The following is a 20496-nucleotide window of genomic DNA, read 5'->3' as shown; positions in this document are numbered from 1 at the left end:
GTGCCTGTACAGCTGCGGACAAATTTCCAAGGACATTTTTGGCACCTGTCTTAAGTTACCAAACACCTGTCATAATTTATACACCTGTCATAAATTATTACCACAGTTGTCTCATAGCTGTCATTATCATACGCCTGTCATATATCAATCATTATCACACACCTGCCATAATATAAATCACTATCGTGGGCCACCTGTTGTACATAACCATTGTCATATACCTGTCATATATACACATCACATACCACACATATATATATTGTTCATAACGGTGATATATTGCAGTGTTTGTCAATATATAATATCCTCATATATCATCTTCATGTATTAGGGTATTTACTTTTTTTTTTCAATTACCCTTACACCTCATTTGCCCCCCCCCTCCTACCCCTCCAACTCATCTCATCCACCCTCCTCCTCAATCACGCTCCTCTAACTCATTCACACCCCCACCTCATCCACCCCCACCTCATCCACATCCTCTACCTCATTCCACCACCCTCTACCTCATCCACACCCCACCTCATCCACACCCCCTCATCCACACCCCACCTCATCCACACCCCTACCTCATCCACAACCCCACCCTCATCCACACCCCTACCTCATCCACCCCTCATCCACCCCCACCTCATCACACCTACCTCATCCACACCCCACCTCATCCACACCCCACCCTCATCCACACCCCCACCTCATCCACACCCCCCTCATCCACCCCACCCCTCATCCACACCCCCACCCTCATCCACATCCCCCACCTCATCCACACCCCCACCTCATCCACACCCCACCTCATCCACACCCCCACCTCATCCACACCCCCACCTCATCCACATCCCCACCTCATCCACACCCCCACCTCATCCACATCCCCTACCTCATCCACACCCCCATCTCATCCACATCCCCTACCTCATCACACCCCACCTCATCACCCCACCCATCCACACCCCCACCTCATCCACACCCCCACCTCATCCACATCCCCCACCTCATCCCACATCCCCACCTCATCCACCCCCACCTCATCCACCACCATCCCACATCTCATCCCACCCCACACCCACCTCATCCCACCCCACCTCATCCCATCCACCTCATCCCACATCCCCCTACCTCATCCACCCCTACCTCATCCACACCCCTACCTCATCCACCCCCACCTCATCCCACACCCCCACCTCATCCACATCCCCCACCTCATCCCTCCCCTACCTCATCCACACCCCCTACCTCATCCACACCCACCTCATCCACACCCACCTCATCCACACCCACCCTCATCCACACCCCCACCTCATCCACATCCCCCACCTCATCCACATCCCCCACCTCATCCACACCCCCATCTCATCCACATCCCCTACCTCATCCACACACCCCCACCTCATCCACCCCCATCTCATCCACACACCCCACCTCATCCACACCCCCACCTCATCCACACCCCCACCTCATCCACACCCCCATCTCATCCACACCCCCACCTCATCCACACCCCCACCTCATCCACCCCACCTATCCACACCCCCACCTCATCCACACCCCCACCTCATCCATCCCCCTACCTCATCCACACCCCCTACCTCATCCCACATCCTACCTCATCCCACATCTACCTCATCACCTCATCCAATACTCCCATCTTTCCCTCCCTAATACCTTTCACTGTTCCTTTGGGTTACGTCTTTCTCTCCCCTTTTGTTGTGTTTCGTTGTTTGTTTATTGGTGTTTTTGTTGTGTTTGTGTATTTTTTGTCGTTTCTTTGTTTTTAATCACTCGCGCATTTATTACACTACACACACACACTACACACACACACACACACACTACACACACACACACACACTACACACACACACACACACCAAACAGTATATATCGTGCCATCATCTGAAATAATGCCTTTAATGTTTTTATTTTTATTTTTAATTGCACCTGTTGTTTATGTGTGTGAGTCTTCTCGTTAAGTATTATTATTATTCTTGTCTTTATGGCGTGTGGTGGTAGTAGCCGGTGCGACACAGTACACATGTGACCCGCCATCTGTTCACCTGTGCCTCCTGGCTTAATGCTTGAGGTGTCCACTGCTTGTGTTTATCGTGACGGTGGCTATATAGTACACTAGTGGTCAACCTGCTTGCTTGCTTGGCCGCTATCATATTTAATTGAGTTAATGTTTGGCTTCGAGCTGAGTTACTTCCCGAGTTTAAACTACACTTGCTCCAGTACAGTTAAACCTCCCTATAACGGACTTCTCTCTCCATAGAATCCGTTAAACGGGAGTGAACGTAACGGTCTTTCCTCTATGTAGTCCGTTAAATAAAGGTTACAGTAGTCCATTAGCTTGTAAACGAGTTGACTTGTCTCACTCAGGCGAGCGTAATGCTGAGAGACGTGAAGAACTTAACACTCGAGGCGTCTGGGTGTCGAGGAGGAGGTACGGAGGGTGTCGAGGAGGAGGTAGGGAGGCTGTCGAGGTTAGGTTAGTTTATTGTTGAGTATGAGGGAGTTGGTTAGTGTCGACGATTCATCACTCCACACTATAGGTCGTGTGTGTGTGTGTGTGTGTTTCTCTGTGGGTGGTGGACGGTCAAACGTGACTACACCTGGCGACTTCCTGGGCAGACGTCATCAATCTCCTGGACGAGCACCATCGATCTTTCCGACACACACACACACACACACACACACACCACACACTAGTCACTTATCAAGTCTCCAGTAAACGAAGATGAGAAGTTGATCAGATGAGACGAGTTATATGTTGCGTGTGTGTTGTTTTCCTCGACACACGGCGGGGAAGTGATTTAGAAAAGTGTAATTGAAACTACTCGTAAAATAAAAGGAAAAAAAATATATAAGAACTAATGTTTTATTGTACAGCTTCAAGACACAAATTGATATCTTGTTCACTTGTCCGTACATGAGGTGAGAGAAGGGGGACTGTGTCTGTTCTTTCTCTATTGCTATGTGCGTTTATGAGGGTGTGTATCTTTTTTCTGTATTGCTTTGTGTGTGTGTGGGGGGGGGTTAGGCGAGGCCAGGCCAGGCCAGGCCAGGCTAGGCTAGGCTAGGCTAGGCTAAACTAGGCTAGGTATAAAAGTTTGGGTGGGTTGGCATTTGTGTGGTAATCTCACAGCACTGGCAGAGAGTTACTGAAGGTGGTAGACAGTGTTGTGTGGTAACCTCACACACTGGCAGAGTTACTGAAGGTGGTAGACAGTGTGTGGTAACCTCCAACACCAGAGAGTTCTGAAGGTGGTAGACAGTGTCGTGTGGTAACCTCACACTGGCAGAGATTACTGGTGGTGACAGTGTTGTTGGTAACCTCCAACATGGCAGAAGTTACTGAAGGTGGTAGACAGTGTTGTGTGTAGCAACCTCAAACTGGCAGAGAGTTACTGAAGGTGGTAGACAGTGTCGTGTGGTAACCTCACAACACTGGCAGAGAGTTACTGAAGGTGGTAGACAGTGTGTGTGGTAACTTCAACACTGGCGAGAGAGTTACTGAAGGTGGTAGACAGTGTCTGTGGTAACACCTCACTGGCAGAGGTTACTGAAGGTGGTAGACAGTGTTGTTGGTAACCTCACAACACTGGCGAGAGTTACTGGTGGTAGACAGTGTCGTGTGGTAACCTCACAACACTGGGAGGGATTACTGAGGTGGTAGACAGTGTTTGTAACCTCAACACTGGCAGAGATTACTGGTGGTGAACAGTGTTGTGTGGTAACCTCACAACACTGGCAGAGAGTTACTGAAGGTGGTAGACAGTGTTGTGTGGTAACCTCACAACACTGTCAGAGAGTTACTGAAGGTGGTAGACAGTGTTGTGTGGTAACCTCACAACACTGGCAGAGAGTTACTGAAGGTGGTAGACAGTGTTGTGTGGTAACCTCACAACACTGGCAGAGAGTTACTGAAGGTGGTAGACAGTGTTGTGTGGTAACCTCACAACACTGTCAGAGAGTTACTGAGGTGGTGACAGTGTTGTGTGGTAACCTCCACAACACTGGCGAAGAGATTACTGAGAAGGTGACAGTGATGTTGTGGAACCTCACAACACTGTCAGAGAGTTACTGAAGGTGGTGACAGTGTTGTGTGGTAACCTCACAACACTGGCAGAGAGATACTGAGGTGGTAGACAGTGTGTGTGCTTCAACACTGGCGAGAGAGTTACTGAGGTGGTAGACAGTGTTGTGTGGTAACCTCACAACACTGCAGAGATTACTGAGGTGGTAGACAGTGTTGTGGTAACCTCACAGCACTGGGAGAACTGAGGTGGTAGACAGTGTTGTGTGGTAACCTCCACAACACTGGCAGAGAGTTACTAAGGTGGTAGACAGTGTTGTGTGGCCTCACTGGGAGACTAGTGAGGGGACAGTGTTGTGCCTCACAACACGTGAAGGATACTGAAGTGGTAGACAGTGTTGTGTGGTAACCTCAGCACTGGCAGAGAGATTACTGAAGGTGGTAGACAGTGTTGTGTGGTAACCTCACAACACCAGAGATACAAGGTGGTAGACAGTGTTGTGTGGTAACCTCCCAACACTGGCAGAGAGTTACTGAAGGTGGTAGACAGTGTTGTGTAGGTAACCTCACAACACTGTCAGGAGAGTTACTGAAGGTGGTAGACAGTGTTGTGTGGTAACCTCCCAGCACTGGCAGAGATACTGAGGTGGTGACAGTGTGTGTGTGGTACTTCAACACTGGCAGAGAACTGAAGGTGGTGAACAGTGTTGTGTGTAACCTCCAAACACTGCGAGATTACTGAGGTGGTAGACAGTGTTGTGTGGTAACCTCCACAACACTGGAGAGAGAATTACTGAAGGTGGTAGGCAGTGTTGTGTGTAACCTCACAGCTGAAAGATACTGAAGGTGGTGGACAGTGTTGTGTGGTAACCTCACAACACTGGGAAATACTGAAGGTGGTAGACAGTGTTGTGTGGTAACCTCACAACACTGGCAGAGAGATACTGAAGGTGGTAGACAGTGTTGTGTGGTAACCTCACAACACTGGCAGAGAGTTACTGAGAGAGGGTAGACAGTGTTGTGTGGTAACCCTCTGGCACTGGCCTGAAGGTGGTAAACAGTGTTGTGTGGTAACCTCCTGACACTGGGGAGGATTACTGAAGGTGGTAGACAGTGTTGTGTGGTAACCTCTCACAACACTGGGAAGAATACAGAGGTGGTAGACAGTGTGTGGTAACCTCACAAGCACTGGCGAAGATACTGAAGGTGGTGACAGTGTGTGGTAACCTCCACACCACTGGCGAAGAATTACTGAAGGTGGTACAAGTGTTGTGTAACCTCACAACACTGGCAGAGAATACTGAAGGTGGTAGACAGTGTTGTTGTGGTAACCTCACACTGGCAGCTACTGAAGGTGGTAGACAGTGTTGTGTAACCTCCGCACAGAATTTCTCTATAAAGGGAATAAAAGCTTACGTCATATTGAAGTAATCTGGAGTCACACCCAGAGAGGATTTTGTATTGGTTGGGCTCATTTGCATAAACAAGCTGAGATGTTGTTTAAGTAAGGGCGAGATGTTGTTTAAGTAAGACCGTGTGCTGTGTTGCTTGTTTATTTTGGTGCAGATAAGTATTTTTTTTTTTACTTCAGAGACAAATTTTTAAATAGAGTGTGTGTGTGTGTGTGTGTGTGTGTGTGTGTGTGTGTGTGTGTGTGTGTGTGTGTGTGTGTGTGTGTGTGTGTGTGTGTGTGTGCATGCGTGCGTGCGTGCGTGCGTGCGCGTGCGTGCGTGCGTGTGCGTGCGTGCGTGTGATGCGTGCAGATTATCCTTTAGCGCTGTAACACTTTATATATAACCTCACCACTTGGGTACGTGCGCCATCTCTCTCTCTCTCTCTCTCTCTCTCTCTCTCTCTCTCTCTCTCTCTCTCTCTCTCTCTCTCTCTCTCTCTCTCTCTCTCTCTTCTTCTCTCTCTCTCTCTCTCTCTCTCTCTCTCTCTCTCTCTCTCTCTCTCTCCAGACCAGTGGGGCGTGTGGAGGTCATCAGCTGGTGGTGGTGGCTGGGCGTGTGGGCGTGGGCGTGCACCTGTGAGAGAGTGGAATCTGTAGAGGCCAGACAGCGGGCGGGGGGGTCTTGACCAACATCAGCTGATAATCACCCCCCACCCCTCCTTCCTCCTCCTCTCTCCTATCCTTCTCTACTGATCCTCTTCCTCTCATCTCCTCCTTTCTCCCCATTTCTCTTTCCCTCTCCTCCCTCTCCCTCCGTTCCTTCATTCCCCGCCTTCCCCTCTCAGCTGATCTCTCCCCCCCACACAGGTGCAACTGAGACAATATCTATTTTTAGGCACATCAATTGAAACTGATCTGTTGATGAGGTAATTACAATTTGTTCTGTGTGTGTGTGTGTGTGTGTGTGTGTGTGTGTGTGTGGTGTGTGTGTGTGTGTGTGTGTGTGTTATCTGGTTGTAGTGATTGTTGTTATTGTTTCATTTCTTTATTTATTAATTGTTGTTGTTTTGTGTGTCATATAGTTAGAAGTAATTGTGGTTGTTTTATATTGAATGTTGTTAATTGTTTCATATATTGTTAGGTAATAATTGTGGTTGTTGTTGTTACAGGTGGTGGGCAGGCGAGGTCATCTTTGTATGAGGTGAGTGTTTTGATGCTGTTTAATACACGTAGTCTCTCTCTCCCCATCAGGGAGTGTGTTTCTCTCGTGTCAACAGGTAAGTTATTGAGAGCGTGTCACCTATTTACACCTGAGGTTGATGAAGATCATTACCTCACCGTCTACCTTTCACCTGTCTAGGTTCTGAGAGACTCCTTCCTTCCCCCCTTGAGTCTTGAGACATAATAAAGACCTACTGAGTACGATGACCCTTGAGTCTTGAGACATAATAAAGACCTACTCAGTACGATGACAAGCAGAGTAGGGCGGTGTGTCGGTAGGGGGAGGGGGTTGAGGGGAAGAAATGTACCCAGGTGATTTGCAGGTGCGTTTGCTCTATAAAGCTTGTGGGCGAGCCAGTCAGTCAGTTAGCCAGCGGCATCTGTCTGTCTGTCTTTATCCATCTTCTCTGCCTGATTTGTCTGTCCTCCCCCGCCCTTCTCAACCTCCTCTTCTCCCCACCCTCTTCCTCCTCACCTTCTTCCTCCCCACTCTTCTCCCCTTCTTCCTCCCCACCTCTTCCTCCCACCCTCTTCCTCCCCACCTTCTTCCTCCTCACCCTCTTCCCCACCCTCTTCCTCCTCCTCTCTTCCTCCCCACCTCACCCTCTCCCTCTCTTCCTCCCCACCCTCTTCCTCCCCACCCTCTTCCTCCCACCCTCTTCCTCCTCACCCTCTTCCCACCCTCTTCCTCCCCACCTCTTCCTCCCCACCCTCCTCCACCGCCCTCGCCCCAGGTTCTGTTGATGTGACCTCCAGAAGGGAAGAAACAGGTAGGTAGGTACATGCCCAGGTATGGAGAGGGGGGGAGGGAAGCAAGACCAATTTAGGGAGGTGGGAGGAAGGGTGAGAAGGACAGGTTAAAGGGGGTGATAGGGGGAGGGTTAGATTAGAGGAGGAGGGGGGACATGAGGCGGAGGAGGCGGAGAAAGAAAGAAGAGGAAGGGAGGATAAGGGAAACGAAAAGAAGAGGAAGGGGGAACAGGACACAACACAGGAGCCAGTTTTTACAGTAATGGTTCAGTCATGGCATAGGTTCACCCCCCCTTGCTACTCAACCTCCCCTCCTTCCCCCTCTGTTCCTCAGACCCTCCCACTAATCTCTCCACCCACAGACCTCTCTAGTTCACCCTCTCACTTCCCCTCCACCTACTCCCTAACATCACCCACCCCACACCCTCATACCCCTCCACCCATATCCTCACAACCCTCCACTCAGATTAAATGGTTTGAAGGGATTACGCGTTGCTCTCTTGCCTCCCCTCCCTCTTCCCCTCCTCCCCCTCCTCCTCCCCCTTCCCTCCCCCACAGGTAACCATTCTCTAAAGACTTCACCTTAGTGTCTTCCCTTACCTGGATATTTTAAAGGGTCACCTGAAGCCCCAGCATATTTCACCTGATGATTAAACACCCTAACTACTTGGGTTTAGGTTGGGTTACTGTTCAGGTGCCGCCCTCCTCCTACAGTGTGTGTGTGTGTTTTCCCGAGTTTTTAATTCATTGCGGTCATTACGTTATTAGAATATATGAATCATGTTGGTTGGGGTGACTTATGGTGAGGGTGCGGCACTGTAGCCCTAACACGGACTTATGGTGAGTGCGGCACTGTAGCCCTAACACAGACTTATGGTGAGGTGCGGCACTGTAGCCTAACACGGACTTATGGTGAGGTGCGGCATAGCCCTAACACAGACTTAGGTGTGCATAGCCCAACACGGACTTATGGTGACGTGCGGCACTGTAGCCCAACACAGACTTATGGTGACGTGCGGCACTGTAGCCTATCACGGACTTATGGTGGGCACTGTAGCTAACAGACTATGGTGACGTGCGGCACTGTAGCCTACACGGACTTATGGTGACGTGCGGCACTGTAGCCTAACACGGACTTATGGTGACGTGCGGCACTGTAGCCCTAACACGGACTTATGGTGACGGTCGGCACTGTAGCCTTACACGGACTTGTGGTGTGTGCGGCACTGTAGCTAACACGGACTTATGGTGACGTGCGGCACTGTATCGGTGTTTGTGTGGTCATGTAATTGTATAGCATTTATCAGGGAGTAACGTCATTATCTCTTCGTACATCCTGTGTATATCTCCCCACTGTGTGTACGCCATCTCTCCCCCCACTGTGTGTACGCCATCTCCCCACTGTGTACGCCATCTCCCCACCCCCACTGTGTGTACGCCATCTCCACCCCACTGTGTGTACGCCATCTCCCCACGTGTGTACGCCATCTCCCCCACTGTGTACGCTATCTCCCCCCTGTGTACGCCATCTCCCCACTGTGTGTGCCCGCTCCCCACTGTGTGCATGCCATCCCCCCCACTGTGTGTACATAGCCCCCCCCCATGTGTGTGCCATCTCCCCACCCCCACTGTGTGTGTACGCCATCTCCCCCCACTGTGTGTACGCCATCTCCCCCCCCCCACACACACACACACTCAGGTAAGAATGATTTACTTAGATTATATCTAGAGGCACTTGATGATTAGCTCCCCCCTCCACCCACACCCCTGAGCTTATTTCACCTGATAATTAAACACCTGATTGCTACTTGTGAGGAGGATTAGGTTAGTGTGGGTAATCTTAAGGTGATCGTCCTATATCTGGATTAAGACAACACTTCTGTCTTTGTGTTGATCTGAATGTGTAATAGTGGTCGAGTGGATATAGCGCTCACCTCCTGGTCTAAGGGTTGCTGGTTTGATCCCAAGGCATCCCCAGTTCACCCAGCTGTAAACGGGTTCCTGACTTTACAATTGAGGAAGTGAAGGTGGTCGAGTACAGTGCCGGACCGTTGCCTCCTTACCCACCTCTCCAGACCCCGGGATAGAACTTGTGTCTCTTGGGTCCGATTCCAACTATAGGGCAGTGTAGTATAGTGTTGTGTGTGCGTGTGACCATAATAAGCTGTAAGGTGTTTAAATCATCAGGTAAAATAATTTGGGTGTTGCTAATCTTGATGACGCCCGTTGTTTGACCTTGAAGTCATTAAAGTGTTGGAGGTTTGTCCAGAGTGTGGTGTGAGTTAGGTTAGGTTCTTTCATAAGGCTGGGCAGTATAGTGTTTTCTTGATGGATAAACGTCCTTCGCCCTGGTGTTGTGTTTACAGTGTGTGGGGGTCGAGCATACATACATACATACTGAGTAACTTGTGTCCCTTGGCCGCCATAGACGACCCTGACACACACACACACACACGGTCAGCGCCCACGAATACAGCCAACACCACCTCTGCCCTCCCTTGCCCTGTCCTCCCCTCCCATTCTCTTCCTTTTCCTGTCCTCTCTCCCCTTCCTTCCCCATTCCCTTCCCCCCTTCCCTCCCCTTTTCCCAGTACCAACAACCCCTGCCTCTGCCACGCCCCCCATGTAGTCACCACATGTGCCCACTACCCCTAACTAATGCACCTCCCGTCACCTCAGTGCCACCTCCCACTGTCACCATCCCTCACACGCACACCTGCTACTGCTGCTACGCCGTCGGGATCAACATCATCTTCCGGCAGGAGTTCCTTAAACCCACCTGTATCGCGGGCTGTTCCTCTCCTACGGCAGGTACACGGAGGCTGCACTGTGTGTGTGTGTTGCCCTCTCCTTCCACCCCTCTATTCCCCTCCCTGTCTACCTTTCCTCTCATTTCCCTCTCTTTGTCCCCTTGCCTCGTCCCCTCTCATTTCCTTCCATGTCTCCCCTCCCTTTCTCTCGGCTCTCCTCCCTCCCCCCATTCCCCTTCCTACGTCAGGAAATAGGTCGACTCATGAGGGTGACGTGAGTGTCTTGTTCTGGGCACCGTGATGAAAGACTCCCATCAACATTATTTTGTCTGTGGTAATGTTCTCTTCACACGTGGTGGTGGTGGTCATGGCTCTAGTTGGTTGGTTGGATGGATACATAGATAGTTAGTTAGTTAAATGATATGAACAATCTCTTTGATTTTTGCGAGAGAGATAAGATAGAATGATTGATAACATAATATACTGTAGCTATATTGATAACGATGACGGGTGTACTCTTATTGTTGATGGACACACACACACACACACACACACACACACACACACACACACACACACACACACACAGAGCTACCTTTAAAAGCAGAATATGTATGACGTATATTGTATAGTACGTATATGTTTATTATGTATCAAACAAGTGTCTCAATATAACACAGACCTGTTATCACAATTATCAAATTTATTATTATCATTAATTGTTTTCGTTTTCCTTCTGAGAAAAGTGTGAACAATTTATGAGGGTGATGTGATTTATTATTTTATTTTGTGGGTGTGTTCCTTGGGGAGGGAGTAGCAATAATAGTTGTAGTGGTGGTGGTGGTGGTAGTGGTAGTAGTGGTGGTGGTAGTAGTGGTGGTGGTGGTAATAGTAGTGGTGGTGGTGGTAGTGGTAGTGTAGTGGTGGTGGTGGTAGTGGTAGTAGTGGTGGTGGTGGTGGTAATAGTAGTGGTGGTGGTGGTGGTGGTAGTGGTAGTGGTGGTAGTGGTAGTGGTAGTAGTGGTGGTGGTGGTGGTAGTAATAGTAGTGGTGGTGGTGGTGGTGGTAATATTGGTGGAATAGTGGCTGTTGTAGTAATACTCGGATGGTACCATATAGATTTGGTTGGGGGTGATGGTGACAGTAATGGTAGTAGTGGTGGTAGTATTTATGATTTATTGGTCGTCGTCGTAGTAGTGATGGACTAAAACACGTTCTATAGCTACAAACAGTAAACAAACTCGATGTAAACAAATTCAAGCATTATTAGTGAGACTTATACCTGGTTTATCCACCTGTGGATAATTAAAGAAATCAGGTGTTTTGCCTGGGTAATAATTTGCTGAAGCAGATGTGTGTGTGTGTGTGTGAGTCACTTGTAGCAGGTGTGTGGGTGTGAGAGAGAGGGGGGTCACTTGCGGCAGGTATGTGTAGGTGTGCAGTGCCCTCAGTTTGTTGGGCCCTAGAGGCTATTACACCCACCAAAACGTCCTCTCCTCTGCGGTGTCTCACCCCCTTCTCAAGAACACGCCCCTCTGCTGCTGGAGGAGTTTAATGTGCTGAAGGAGGCGGTGAAAGAAGAACTCTTGGAGGTTAAGAGGCGGTGGAGGAGGGTTTTTTGAAGGACTGAAGGGAGTGAAGAAGGGACTCTTGAAGGAGGCGGCGAAGGAAAGAAACAGACAGACGGTGAAAGATGGCGCATCAGGCAGTTGAACCAGCTGAGGGGTACCTGCTCCTCATCCCAGCTGCAGGTACGGACACACACACACACACACACACACACACACACACACAGTATAAAATGTGTTTATATATTTATTTACATATAAAAGTGTTCAATAGTCTATATTAAAACTCAGAAAAGTTTCGCTGTTAATGAAGGGGTACAAATGGTGGAGGGAGGGTACAGTGGTGGAGGGCTGGCACAGTGATGGAGGGAGGGACAGTGGAGGGGCTGGTACAGTGATGGAGGGGAGGGACAGTGGTGAAGGGAGGGACTGTAGGGGAGGTGCAGTGGTGAAGGGAGGGTACAGGGTGTAGGAGGGCAGTGGGGAGGGAGGGACAGTGGTGAAGGGGAGGGGTGTAGGGGAGGGACAGTGGTGAAGGGAGGTGGTGGTGAAGGTGAGGGCACAGGTGTAGGGAGGTACAGTGGTGGAAGGGGAGGGTACAGTGGTGTAGGGGAGGGACAGTGGTGAAGGGGAGGCACAGGTGTGGAGCAGTGGTGTAGGGGAGGGTACAGTGGTGTAGGGGAGGGTACAGTGGTGAAGGGAGGGTACAGTGGTGTAGGGAGGGTACAGTGGTGAAGGGGAGGGTACAGGGTGGGGAGGGTACAGTGGGAAGGGGAGGCAGGGTGGGGAGGAGAAGGGAGGGCACAGGGTGAAGGGGAGGGTACAGTGGTGAAGGGAGGGTACAGTGGTGTAGGGGAGGTACAGTGGTGAAGGGGAGGGTACAGTGGTGTAGGGGAGGGTACAGTGGTGAGGGGAGGTACAGGGAGGGTGAAGGGGAGGGTACAGTGGTGTAGGGGAGGGTACAGTGGTGTAGGGGAGGGTACAGTGGTGAAGGGGGGGACAGTGGTGAAGGGGAGGCACTGGTGGTGGAGGGCTGGTACAGTGGTGAAGGGAGGGGCACAGTGGTGGTGGAGGGAGGGTACTGTGGTGTAGGGGCTGGTACAGTGGTGAAGGGAGGGTACAGTGGTGGTGGAGGGAGGGCACTGTGGTGAAGGGGAGGGGACAGTGGTGGTGGAGGGAGGGTACAGTGGTGGTGAAGGGGAGGACAGTGGTGAAGGGGAGGGTACTGTGGTGGAGGGGCTGGTGGGCAGTGGTGAAGGGGAGGGTACAGTGGTGGTGAAGGGGAGGGGACAGGGTGAAGGGAGGGTACTGTGGTGGGAGGGGAGGGTACAGTGGTGTAGGGGAGGGTACTGTGGTGAAGGGGAGGAAAGGGTAGGGGAGGGCACAGTGGGTGAAGGGAGGGACAGTGGTGAAGGGGAGGGACAGTGGTAAAGGGAGGGGACAGGGAGGAAGGGGAGGGAGGGTACTGTGGTGTAGGGGAGGGACAGTGGTGTAGGGAGGGCACAGTGGTGAAGGAGGGAAAGTGGTGTAGGGGAGGGTACAGTGGTGAAGGGGAGGGACAGTGGGGGGGAGGGACAGTGGTGAAGGGGAGGGAGGGTACTGTGGTGTAGGGGAGGGCACAGTGGTGGAGGGGACAGTGGTGAAGGGGAGGGAAGAGGGGGAGGGAAGTGGTGGTGGAGGGAGGGGACGGTGGTGTGGGGGAGGGTACAGGTGTAGGGGAGGGACAGTGGTGAAGGGGAGGGTACAGTGGTGAAGGGAGGGTACAGTGGTGGTGAAGGGGAGGGAGGCACAGTGGTGAAGGGGAGGGGACAGTGGTGAAGGGAGGGAAGTGGTGGTGGGAGGGAGGGACAGGTGAAGGGGAGGGGTACAGTGGTGAAGGGGAGGGTGCAGTGGTGAAGGGAGGGCAGTGGTGAAGGGAGGGTACAGTGGTGTAGGGGAGGGCAAGGTGGTGGTGGAGGGGAGGGAGGGGTACAGTGGTTGGAGGGAGGGTAGGGTACAGTGGCAGGCAGGCAGAAAGTGGTGGCGTCTGCTGGTCGTGTGCGAGAGGGAGGGGGTGAGGGAGAGAGTGAGGGGGTAAGGGCGAGGCAGGGAAGGAGAGAGAGTGAGGGAGGGAGTAAGTGAGGGAGAGAGAGTGAGGGAGCTTAAGCCCATCTATGTAAACAACACATTTTGCCAAATTTCCCTGGCTTGGCTCTCCCTCGCTCACACGCAAGCTAGTCGCACTGCATCCACACGCTAGGCTCACTACATCCACTCGCTACCCCCACTGCATCCACATATTAGCTAGTCGCACTGCATTCACACGCTAGCCACACTGCATCCACATACTAGCTAGCCACACTGCATCCACATACTAGCTAGCCACACTGCATCCACATATTAGCTAGTCGCACTGCATTCACACGCTAGCCACACTGCATCCACATACTACAGCCACACTGCATCCACACTCCCGTCAAATGGTCATATGAGTGTTAGGGGAGCGGGGGTTCAATTTAAACACAGCAGGGGTTCAGGGGTTCAAGGTGGGAACGACACGGACTTCATTGGTTCAAAATATAGGCTCGGTAAGGGGTTTGTGGGGGTTCAGACTTGGCACTAGTTGAGGTTCAGGGGGGTCAAATGGCGGTACGTTCAAAGGTTCAGATTTGGCACGAGTAGATATTCAGGGGTTCAAATTAGACACGACAGTCAGAGTTGGTAAGACGCTGAATTTAGCCACACACACACACACACACACGCTAAATTTGAATCCCACAGAATTATTGTAGTATCGTGTGGGGGGGGGTTCATTACTTCTGCCTATGGTATTTTCGTTTATAATGTGACTTTGTTGTTCTTTTTTTTTTGCTGTTTATTTTCACCAATTAGTTTCGATTGCCTTCAGAGCTCATAAGATGCTTTATAGTGGCCGCCAGCCTTTATGAGAGAGAGAGAGAGATTTTTTCATCAACACTACTCCATAATTGTTCCTTCACTCCTCCACCATTCCTCCACCACTCCACCATTGTTCCTCCACCACTGCTCGCCTTCATGGTCTGTCAACTTATATTTATTTGGGTAACCTTGAAACATATCTTTTTTATAATAGCCTTGCCAGAAGAGGGGTGAGGGAGGGGGAGGAGAAGGGAGGGGGTGGAGGAGGGGGGGAGAGGTGTGGGTGGGGGAGGGGTGAGTAGACGAAAGGGGTGAAGGGAGGAGGAAGGAGGGTGTAGTAGAGAGAGGAGGAGGTGGGGAGGGAGGAGGAGAGTGGGGGCGAGAGAGGAGGTGGGGCTGTTATCGCTTGAGCTGTGTATCGTCCAGTGTGTGTGTGTGTGTGTGTGTGTGTGTGCGTGTGTGTGTGTGTGTGTGTGTGTGTGTGTAAAACAGTTTCACTGATTTCTGGATAACCATTGACGTGTGTGTTTACCCCAGGCCAAGGACGAGCTGAATATTGCTCTTTGTGAGAGGAAAATTGGTTTTTAATGTCAAGGTCAATTAGGGCTGTTTTAGTACCATCTCCTCCTTCCCTCTCCTGGTTTAGTTCAGCTGAAGATTAACCACCCTAACCTCACCCCCCTCCCTGAAGATTAACTGCCCCAACGTTACCTAATCTAACCTTATGTAATCTCGTTTAAACTAACATAAATAACATGAACTAACCTAACCTAACAGTGTGTGTGTGTGTGTGTGTGTGTGTGTGTGTGTGTGTGTGTGTGTGTGTGTGTGTGTGTGTGTGTGTGTGTGTTCAGAAGACGTACCCAGCAGACAGCAATTTTCCTCGACTTGGTCATTTTACAAAGCAAGTGACAGCATTATCTAGGGAGCGTATTGCCAGGGATCAGCTGTACCGGTGAAGTGACAGGTTTACGACACTCAAGATAAGACGATGCAAAGAGAGGGCCAACACACACACACACACACACACACACACACCATACCAGTCATCCACGAACTCACTCGCAACTACACATATATAACGTAACTCTCTCTCTCACACCTTTAATTACCCCCAGGTATCGTGAGTCATGCATCATTAACGTGTTCTGCTTGACGGCTTCTTATCACGGCTTCAAATCTCTTTCTTTTCTCGGGTTAAATATAATGTCTCATCCCCATGAATCCACAGCTTGTGTGTGTGTGGGACAACCTATTGTCAGGTGAGGGCCCACAACATTACCTGGCCACACACTTGAGTCAGTGTTTCGCCGCCCATGAGGAACCTAATTTTTTTGTACCCGCCTCTGAGGACGTGTCTTTTTTGGACCCATTTGTGTACCTACTTTTTATTTCTTTTCTCTACCATTTTTATGGTTTTGAACATTTTCTATACTTTCTAATATTTTTTTTATACTTTTTAAGGCCCATTTTATACTTTTAATATATTAAATATACTTTTGGATGTCTTTAAACACCACTAGTGAGGATCTTTAAACACCACTAGTGAGGAACTCTTCGCTGTTTACCGTCAGCTATCATACAGTCCCCTCACCTCACCCCACCTCACTCACCCTACCTCACCCCCACCTCACCCCACCCCACCCCCACCTCCACCCCACCTCACCCCACCCCTACCTCACCCCACCCCTACCCCTCCACCCCCACCTCTCCTCCTCCCACCCCTCTCACCTCCAATACCGAAAGTTCCCTAATAGTTGTTTATCTTCCTCACATCTCTCTGGGATTCATTATCTGGCTGGGTCAACCTTGGTTTTGGTCAAATTTTTTTATATTAGATTGGGGTTTTGGGGGGCTTGTTGATGATGATGTTTATGTTTTGTTGCTGTATTGTAACTGTGACTGGTGTTTGCATCTGGTGATTGTAACAATACTTACCGACTCCATGTAAAAACTAAATCACTAAGAAGTACTGATTGCTTGTGGGGAGGACCTGAAGATTAGACGCCCTAGCTTATTTTGACCCTCAAGCCTTCACCAAGATGCCAAGGGGAGGTTTTTTAACCTTTAGTAGCTTTTGTAAGTTTATTGTCGCAATTAAATGAATGACAAATAGCTGCGTCAGAGTTAATCACCAATTAAGTGGTTGTTTTTGAGAGAGATGGTTGAGAATATAGGAGAGAGAGAGACAGTGGAGAAATAGTGAGAGAGAGAGATGGAGAGAATATGAGGAGAGAGAGAGAGGGGATAGAGCAGTGGGAGGAAATAGTGAGAGAGAGAGATGGATGAGGAATATAGGGAGAGAGAGAGAGGGGGATGAGAGCAGTGGGGAGGAAATAGTGAGAGAGAGATGGATGAGAATATAGGGAGAGAGAGAGGGGATAGAGCAGTGGGAGAAATAGTGAGAGAGATGGATGAGGAATAGGGAGGGATAGAGGGAGTGGGGGAGGAAATAGTGAGAGAGGATAGAGCGAGGGGAGGGAAGGTAAGAGAGAGAGAGAGAGATGGATGAGGAATATAGAGGAGAGGGGGATGGAGGCGAGTGGGGAGAAATAGTGAGAGAGAGAGAGATGGATGAGGAATATAGGAGAGAGAGATGGATGGGGAATATAGGGAGAGAGATGGATGGGAATGAGAGGAGAGATGGATGAGGAATATAGGAGAGAGAGGGGGATAGAAGGCGGAGGGGGAAATAGTGAGAGAGAGAGACTGACTTATTTCAGCTTATTGTTAATAACAGTGGTCTTGCCGAGGAATCGTCTGTGTCTGACGTACACCAGTTTCCCGGGGAGGAGGAGGAACCCCATGACCCTATCACCAGGTAAATGCCAGATGACACTTGTACTCGGGGAGTGTGTACACCTCCACCTCCCTGTGTAAACGTGGCCGTATCTTTTTTTACATTGACTTCAGTATTATCTAACATTTTATCAACAATGACCCGACCCGACCCATGTAGCTTTAGACAAATTAAACCTTTCATTTTTAATTTTATTTACATGTTCTGGGGGAAAAAAATCACGGTTTATCTTCAAAAGCGGACATCAATTTATAGGTATCGTCCTTTTAAAGAAGAGTTGACAGGTAACCACACACGTCATGCCATGCTTAGTCTCCGGGGGCTGGGTGAGGGAGGAGTGGTGGAGGAAGGATGGGGCTGAGGGAGGGGATGGGGCTGAGGGAGGGTAAGTGAGGATGGAGGGGGTGGGGTGAGGGCGGAGGGGTGAGGTTGATTGACTAGCGGGGATCTTTGAGAACCGTCGGCCAGGTGTTTGTTAATAAGTCATCGTCTTCTGAGGTGAGGGAGGCAGAAGAGGTGTGTGTGTCGTCTACCTTAGTCTGGGTGGGGGGTTTAATCTTCAGTGATACACTCTTCAGATTCTTAATTACCAATGATTTTTTTTGTCATTAAGAGAGGTCACACCTCTCGGACTTGTTGTTTCGTCAACGTGTCCATCGCCGCCTATTAGTTAGTCTGTTGCCTTTCTTCTCTCCGGCCTGCTGAGTGAGGACATGTGTTGGTCAGGGAGTGTACTGGGGAGACGAGGCCGTGTACTGGTGACCGCGCGTGGTGGTGGTGGTGTTGAGTGGTGATATAGTAATAGTTTTGAGTGTGTTGGGTAGCGGTGATGGTGGTGGCGGGTAGCGGGCCGCTCACCAAAATACCCAGCAAGAGTGAGTGTGTGTGAGGGGCAGGGGGCAGGAAGGGGTCTGGTGTTGGCCAGGTGCCCGGGGACAGAGAGGGGTCTGGCGGCCCCCACGATTGTAGGCACAGTTCCGGCAGCCTGGCACGTTGTGGGACGAGGCTTGTCCCCCGCTGGCCTGCACAAGGGACCAAAGAGGCATGTGGTGACCTGCCGATCGGCCGCGACCTGCCAGCCACTCAGCCCCCCGCGGCCCTCCGCCACCACGTGTAGTGTACTGTAGGTCGGCGTGTGAGTGCCACTTCTGCCAGTGTGGGCTGACTCTCGTGGGCTGGTGAAGTGCCCCTCAGTGTGTAGTGGTAGCTGTTGAGTGTGGCGAGTAGTGTGGTTCAGTGTGACGCAAGGTGAGGCCAGTGTGACGCAAGGTGAGGCCAGTGTGACGCAAGGTGAAGAAGCCAGTGTGACCCAGGTGACGGATGCGTGTGTTGTGATAATGATGGTGATGAACGCCGGGGCGGCAGGACCACCCCGATAGGTGTTTGTAGTAGAAACGGCGGTGGTGGGGCCTTCCTCCTGTACCTCATGAGTCCAGCCCCGGGTCTTGCTTGCTGGACTGAGCCTGAGCGAGGGGCAGCAGCAGTAGCAACGAGGGCTGGCTGGCGGAGAGGAGAGCGGGTGGTGAGCCGTGGTGGTGGTGTTGGTGGTGATGATGACATGAGGTGTGTGGTGGTGAGGGGCCAGGATGCCGGTCTGCTGCACTATGCTCGACGCCCCGGACTCACCTCCCCAACTACCGCCTCCCCAACCTACCCACTGCTCCAACTGTGCAGGTACGTCCCCCTTCACCCTGGCCCTCACCCTAGCCCTCACCTTCACTCTAGCCCTTAACTTCCCCCTAACTCTCAACCTAAGCCTGACACTTCGGGAGGAGGGGGGCTCACACTTGACAGAGGCCACCTTCCCTTGACACTTGGAGGCAGCATCAACCTCACCCTAGTTGGAGGGCCGGAGGGTGACTTAAACCTCGGGGTGATGCAGTATTACCTCGAACCTTCCCCGGCCCACACACACACACATGTACGTTACCGGCTTGTAATTAGGGAAATTTATGTGCCGGGGTTTTCTTCCTTTGTTTACCCTTGATGGTTCTTTCTCTCTAGTGTGTGTGTCAAAATTCGTGTTGACAAGAGGTCCCCCCGCCATGTGCTGTGACTTACCTGTCGAGGGCCGGGTCAGCCAGGTATGTGTCTCGTGTAAATTAGTTCTGGGATCACCTGAAGAATAACACCCTCTAACGCTGCCCTGAGGTGTGATTAGGTTTGGTTAGGATTGGTTTAGGTTTGGTTAGGATTGGTTTAGGTTTGGTTAGGATTGATGTGTTGTGTTGTATGTTGTTGTTTTTCAGTGTTACATTGCGATTATGAAGGTCATCAGCAGGTGTTACAAAGGTCATTAGCAGGTGTTACAATGGTCATCATCAGGTGTTACAAAGGTCATTAGCAGGTGTTACAATGGTCATCATCAGGTGTTACAATGGTCATCATCAGGTGTTACAATGGTCATCAGCAGGTGTTACAAGGTCATTAGCAGGTGTTAATGGTCATCATCAGGTGTTACAAAGGTCGTAGCAGGTGTTACAATGGTCATCATCAAGGTTTACAATGGTCATCAGCAGGTGTTACAATGGTCATGCAGGTGTTACAAAGGTCATTAGCAGGTGTTACAATGGTCATCATCAGGTGTTACAAAGGTCATTAGCAGGTGTTACAAAGATCAGTAGCAGGTGTTACAATGGTCATCATCAGGTGTTACAATGGTCATCAGCAGGTGTTACAAAGGTCATTAGCAGGTGTTATGAAATGCATGCTTGATTTGGCAGGTGTGACAGTCCGCAGGTGTGACAGGTGTTGAGATATACAGTGTTCATGGTAGTGATGGTGGTAGTAGTATTGGTGGTCCTGGAAGTAGTAGTAGTAGTAGTGGTGATAGTGGTGGAGGTAGTAGTAGTCAGTCATCACCACCAACACACTGTAGAAATATTCATCGTCCTTGGCCGCCTCCCACTTCGTCCACCACCATCACCTCAGCCATTCTTACTTTCTGGCACTCAAGACTTTTCTGAGTGCCATGGGCAGAGTAGTGATGAGGGTCGTGCCAGAGTGGTGATGAGGGTCGTGCCAGTGTGGTGATGAGGTCGTGCCAGAGTGGTGATGAGGGTTTGCCAGAGTGGTGATGAGGTCGTGCCAGAGGTGGTGATG

The 20496-nt window shown here is 50.6% G+C and overlaps 1 protein-coding gene across 3 annotated transcripts in view; it reads left to right on the top strand.

Annotated features, from left to right (window-relative positions):
* LOC121862094 (myocardin-related transcription factor B-like) overlaps window positions 1-20496 on the top strand; it is a 79485-nt gene that overhangs the window by 12577 nt on the left and 46412 nt on the right. For 2 of the 3 annotated variants that reach the window (XM_042360065.1, XM_042360064.1), the window contains exon 1: window positions 18399-19068. The exons of the other annotated variant lie outside the window; for it this stretch is intronic. In XM_042360065.1, coding sequence (XP_042215999.1) covers window positions 18981-19068 — 88 coding nt within the window. In that variant the 5' untranslated portion in view covers window positions 18399-18980. Of the gene's footprint in view, window positions 1-18398; window positions 19069-20496 lie in introns of those variants that run through there. 3 annotated transcript variants of the gene reach the window in all.

The sequence above is a fragment of the Homarus americanus genome, unplaced genomic scaffold (assembly GCF_018991925.1).
Source record: "Homarus americanus isolate GMGI-L3 unplaced genomic scaffold, GMGI_Hamer_2.0 scaffold25013, whole genome shotgun sequence".
NCBI classification, from domain to species: domain Eukaryota; kingdom Metazoa; phylum Arthropoda; class Malacostraca; order Decapoda; family Nephropidae; genus Homarus; species Homarus americanus.
This window is presented reverse-complemented; position numbering and strand designations above follow the sequence as displayed.